This window comes from Microtus ochrogaster, linkage group LG2 (genome assembly GCF_000317375.1).
Source record: "Microtus ochrogaster isolate Prairie Vole_2 linkage group LG2, MicOch1.0, whole genome shotgun sequence".
Classification (NCBI taxonomy): Eukaryota; Metazoa; Chordata; class Mammalia; order Rodentia; family Cricetidae; genus Microtus; species Microtus ochrogaster.
In genome coordinates this window covers 39927211-39933210 of record NC_022028.1, presented here as the reverse complement: position 1 = coordinate 39933210, position 6000 = coordinate 39927211, and the positions used below count along the sequence as shown (strand labels likewise).

General features: G+C 45.5%; 1 protein-coding gene across 3 annotated transcripts in view; it reads left to right on the top strand.

Annotated features, from left to right (window-relative positions):
• The window catches only part of Arid5b (AT-rich interaction domain 5B), a 174689-nt gene that overhangs the window by 450 nt on the left and 168239 nt on the right, over window positions 1-6000 (top strand). For 2 of the 3 annotated variants that reach the window (XM_013351207.2, XM_005360148.2), the window contains exon 2: window positions 166-420. In XM_013351207.2, the coding sequence (XP_013206661.1) occupies window positions 166-420 (255 nt within the window). Of the gene's footprint in view, window positions 1-165; window positions 421-1384; window positions 1531-6000 lie in introns of those variants that run through there. The other variant, XM_013351208.2, reaches the window with a different exon arrangement.

The following is a 6000-nucleotide window of genomic DNA, read 5'->3' as shown; positions in this document are numbered from 1 at the left end:
TTTTTTTTTTTTCACCCAGCGTATCTGTGGGCCGGTCTGTATTGAGAGTCTGGCTGTCTTGTGTGTGAATGTGGCTGGGAATAGATATTTGTGCTTGATGGCTACATTATTTACGTGGTGCTTTTTTTTTTCTCTCTCTCTCTCTCCCTCCCCCTCCTCCTGCAGTGGGTCGGCTCACCGTGTGGGTTGCACGGACCTTATATTTTCTATAAGGCTTTTCAATTCCACCTTGAAGGCAAACCAAGAATCTTGTCCCTTGGCGACTTTTTCTTTGTAAGATGTACGCCGAAGGATCCGATTTGCATAGCGGAGCTCCAGCTGTTGTGGGAAGAAAGGACCAGCCGGCAACTTTTATCCAGCTCGAAACTTTATTTCCTCCCAGAAGACACTCCCCAGGGCAGAAATAGCGACCATGGCGAGGTGGTAAACCTATCTCTCTCTCTCTCTTCCTTCTTTATTATCCACCCCCCCCCCTCCAGTAATGCGTATTATAAGGCAAGCTTGAAAATACTGTATTCAGTTCTGCGGCGAGCAGGATCCGCTCCTTTTTTAAAGGGGTAGCGCCACTAACTGGGGCTGGAGTATTTTACCATTGTCAGAGTTTGGCTGTCAGCTTTACAAAGACCGTCCAACTGCTGATTTTAGTCAAGATCAAATAACTTGTCGAGAAGGGTTTTGTTCCAGGGTGTGTGTGTGTGTGTGTGTGTGTGTGTGTGTGTGTGTGTGTGTGTTGATTTTGCTACCTCCACTTGAAGATTAATATCCCATGCGTTAGTATATACGGTTTTTTTTTTTTTGCTTTTTTAAAAATTTTACCTTTGTGCCTGGCTCCTAGGCTGGATGGATTTCTTTTGGTGGGTTTTGATATTGTTCACGTTATTTTTTTCTTTTAAGTATTTGATATGTTTAAGAGGGCGGAAATTACGAAACGGAGGCAGAATGAGATCAAAAGCGATTGAGTTGGCAAAGGCGTGTTGACTGAAGTGATAAATGACAGGTACTGGGATAATACATTCAAATAACTTGCGCATCTGCCCGGGCGGATTTCAAAGCGGTCGTGTAACCGGCACAAACACGTTCGGCATTAAGAACTATCTCGTGCCCACTCCCCCTCCTCCCGGAACCATTTGATGTTCTGGTTTCCAGTGACTCCACGCGAAGTGGACGTCTTCCAGTGGGGTGTGGGGCCGGGTGCAGGGGCCTCTGCGGTGCGGTGCGGGACTGAGCGCGGGGTGGACACGGAGTGGACCCGGCGCTGCCACTCGGCCACCTCCCTCGGGCTCTGTCACTGCGGGTGTGACCGCGGCTCTACAGGCTCCCCGGGTCCGAGGGCCGAGCTCGGTGGCGCGGTCTTTACCCCCTCCCACACACACCCCCGGGAACTATTTTGGGGAGTCTGCGCCCAGGGCGCGGCGGGAGGGAGGACCACGGTCCCCTGGCAAGGCTTTGTGTCTCCCGAGACAGAGGCAGGGTGATCAAACTGAGACTTTTGAGGCAGCTAGCTCGACTTCAGGCTCGCGAGCTTTCGAGGTAGGTCTGTTGTTAAATGAATGATTCGGTGCTGAACTCCTCGGGGGCCCTGGAGCTGCCAGCCCGGGCAGAAATTCCTGGAGCTGATGGAGTTGATTGCACTTTTGGCCTCGCTAGCTCACTCCCTCTCCCCCCGGATCGAATTACCCCCTCAGTGGTCCGCGGCCGGTTAATTAAGGGAGTTCGTCAGAATCTCGGCCCAGGAATCTGCCTTTTCGGAAATAAGCTCCTCCCTCCTCCCCGCACACACCCCTCCCCCGCCCTCCCCGCAGCCCCGGGTTTCAGCGTTCGGTTTCCCGGCTCCGCCCGCAGCCTGACTAAGGTGGTGTGTGCTGCAGAGTGGGACCCCTGCAGCCCACCAACAGGTTGAGCGCCTTCCCCCTTCCCCGGGCTCAGGCCCCTCCCCCGATCCAACTTTCCTGCGCAGCTGTCTTCCTTCTCCCTCCCCCTTCCTGATTTCTTATTATTTGCTTTTCAAATTTATTACTTCAACATGGCCTGTGATCTGGAGAAGGGAAGGATTAAATATCCAGAAAAGAGCTGGTGCCGAACAGACTTCGGACTAAACCCAGGAGGAAATCATTCTGTGTTTTATGGGATATTTGTGGTCACTCTTTTTTTTTTAATTGAAATTGGAATATTTGCTTAAAAGACCCCGAGTTGACCCCACTAGGTCCTGTTTAATTTCTGTTGATGTAACTAAATGGTGAATTCTGGTTTAAGAATAAAAGCCTCCGACGATCCCATCTGTCTGTCAGAACTGTTGACAATGAATAGATACGTTTTTAAACACCCGGTCTCTGTTTAATTGTTCCTTATGGGGAGTTGTAATAATCTAGGCATTTCGTATCTACTGTATGAGCCATACCTCAGAAAATTAATCTTGCCATTTAAAAGTAAACTCTAGGGGGTTTGTGGAGAGAGGGCGGCTCTATTTATAATTCTCAGCTGCTTATACATAGTCTAATATTATGCATGATTTGTTTTTTAATGCTAACACGGCTGGTAATTAGCTGTATGATTATACTTGTATATTTCATTAGGACTTTGGCTGATGTCATTGTGAGTTATTCAGCCATATTAAAACAATTTTCAATTGAGATAATGACACGCCTCAAAATTATGCAAATGGAAGCTGCATTGTGCAAAATAATTACGACAAATGGAAAGCAGGTAGAAAGTTTCCCAGTGCCGGATCGGTTTTCCACCCCGGTGATGTCATTTCCCCCCCTGGCCTAACTCAGACGTTAGCAGAACAGCAGCAGCCAGGCTCCTGGGGAGGAGAGTCAGAGACCAGCGTTTACTGCAGGCGCCTGGAGGGGGCAACAGGGCCTCTCATTAAGAAATTTGCTTTGTTTTCGCCTACTCCATTAACTTGTTTATATACATTGAAATGGTTTTTATTATTGATTTTAAATAGTTTTGAAGGATGCCTTTGCCATTGGTAACTGCAGGGGAATGTTTTCTTGGTGTTCAAGAACATTTAATCAGCCAGTAGAGTCTATTTTAAGTAACCAAATGGAGGTTAATAATTTCTTGATTGAGCTGACATCAGCATCTATCTCAAAAGGACAACTAGGACTCAGTACTCTCTATTGAAAAGAGTCATCCTGTCTCTTTTTGTTTTTTTTAACTGATTTCTTGAAACGTGAAGACGTCAGTTCTAAAACCAGGAACACGGTCGCTGTGCGAGTTTAGAAATAGCGTCCCTGTGTGGTTCACTGTGATTTGCCGAAGATTTTTTTTTTTTTTTAATTCCACACGGATCTTTGCAATCACTGCAGGATCCTGGATGACGCAGGACTATGCCTACCCATTTTAGAGATGGGGACAGGGACACGCCAAGGTCATGTGGCCTGTCAAATGTTATAGCCAGTGTCACCCAGTCCTTCCTAAACTTTAAGCTTGTCTCCTCCACTCCTCCAATAAAACCTGTTCTTGAAACAAGAAAAGACACCAGAAGCGCGTACCGATGAGGGCAGTCCCTTGCTCATTTTCAAACAGAGACTAACTCAGTCCGCTCTCAAAGGTCAGATAGTCAGGTTTCAAAACATTTTGTTCTGTGTGGTTCAGGTAATCCTAACCGATGTTACATAGCAATATATGTTCATAGTTACTAATAATTAGCTATTGATTGGTTTCCAGGGTGATGGTGACAGCACACATATGTATTACTGCCATCAGATATTTCTAGTGCTGGCGGCCTGCACTGAGGAAAGGCATTTGAAAAGGAGATATCTTTGAGGCTGGGGAAAAGGATCAGTGGATAAAACATTTACTGGGCAACTGTGAGGACCTGAGTTCGAATCCTCTGAACCCATGCACCACTGGAAGCAATAGTCCTAGGGCCCCTATGTCGAGAGAGTACACAGCAGTAAGCAACAAAACAGAGACAGTCTTACATGAGACAGAAGTGGGGGGCTGACACTTGAGTTTGTCTCTTGACCTCCACAAGCATGCGATGGCACGCTAGTACCCTGCGTGCATGGAATACACACACATCACACACACACACACATACACAAACACACAAGAAGAGGCACATTTCGATTTAATTCAGTAATTTAGTCCAAGTCTGACCTTAAACAACCATAAGTATCTGAGCCTCAATTTCTTCTCCCACAAAATGAGAATAGCAGCAAGAATAACTGAATTATTTGGGAGGATCGAGAGACATTATATAGGAAAATGCTTTCGATATCACAAAATACTTAAAACGAAAGGACTTAGGGTAAGAATATTATAAACATTCTCATTCTGTAAACAATAACACATCATAATAACTTTGGTGTTTATGTGGATTTCTTTGGACCTCATCATGATGCTGTCTTACGCCAGCGTGAGAGAGTAAACAGCAGGGCCGTGTGCCAGGAGGTAGTCTTTGGTAATCACCCACAATTGCCACATGTGGCCAGTAGCTTTTCAGGGGAGGACAGGACAAAGTAGGTGGGTAATTGGTTCTGTTACTGGGCAACCTCCGATCATGCTCACTCTCAAATTGCCAGCTACTTAATCTATTGGCAGTTGACTTTCAAAACGCGTGCATGTGCAGGCTTGGGTTCTGCATGAAGGTTTGTTGATGGCCTGGAACTAAAAACGGGGAAGGTGAAGCTAATGATGTCATTGCATCAAGACCGAGCATGCCTGGGTGTTTTAGACTCCAGCTTGTGTTCAGGATTTGTAGCAGTATTTGGTTGTCACCATCCAGGAGAAGCAATGAATGGTGACCCACTTAGAAATTGCCTCAAAGGTGCCTGTTCTACTGAAAGCAGATTACCATAGTTGGAGTGGGATCCAAGACTTTGAAATGTAAACATTTTCAAGTCTCGCTCTACTGGTAGAAACTTGGGTACTTTCTCAAGCATTGTGCCTCAGTATCTTCACCCGTAAATGGGCGCACAACATTTACTTCTAGGGCTGTTTTAAGGACTCGGTGAGCTACTACATAGAAAGTGCATGCAAGCCAAGTTGGTGCCCAGTAGATAGATAGATCAACACTGATTGGTGGTGATCACTACCATTAATATTGCTACTGCTTTTCTCATTGGAATTTGAGGCATTCCTGGGGACTTTTTATGTGAGATGGTAACTTCTGTGTTACTTCACTAAAATCTCTGACACTCTGGTTCTGTCCACACAGGCTGTCTTTCCAGTGTGTGGGGTTTAGCTGTGTCATCAGCATAGAAGGCTTCTTAGGAATTTATATTTTGCTGCTGAAGAATGCTCTCAACTGGACCAACCACATTTTTTGAAAGATTACCTGATTTGATCGTATCTAGGGTTAAGCAGATGCCCTGTGGAATCTCGATGGTTCTGGCTGGGGCTTGTCATAGCCCCCAGTTTTGGTCTGTGTCCAGAAACTGGTTTTCAGAGAGTTCTGGGTTTTGCTGACTGATCTTGCTGTTCATGAATGAAGTTCTTCCTTACCTGAGCCTCATTTTCTTGACCTGTACAGTGGAACTGGTGATCTAGATTCTACTGAGGACATCAGAGATGATAACAAAGGGTCACCTAGCACAGGACCTATGAAAATTCAGCCACTGAAGGCTGCAGTTACTCTAGCTACTGGCAATTCTTAGTCATTCTTTAAAACTAAATGAAGGGATGGATGCCTCTGACCATGTGCAGAACAAGGCCAAGAACTAGCATTGCATGGAGGCCTCTCACTGGACTGTAATAAGGGTTAGCTAACTAAAACTTGATGGTCAAATCTGGCCAAAAGACATTTTGTAAATAAAGTTTTATTGGGATGTAGTCACATTCATTTATTCATAAAGTATTTGTAGCTCTTTGACTCGGACAACACAGCTAATGTTTTTGATGGTTACCATATGATCAACACAGTCGAAATATTTGTTGCTAGGCCTGATCCTTTACAGAAAAAGTTTTCTGACCTCTGGCCCATAAGGCTGGTATGGAAGATGGAATATTTCTACTCTTTCAGTGCTGGGGATTGAACTCAGGACTTCA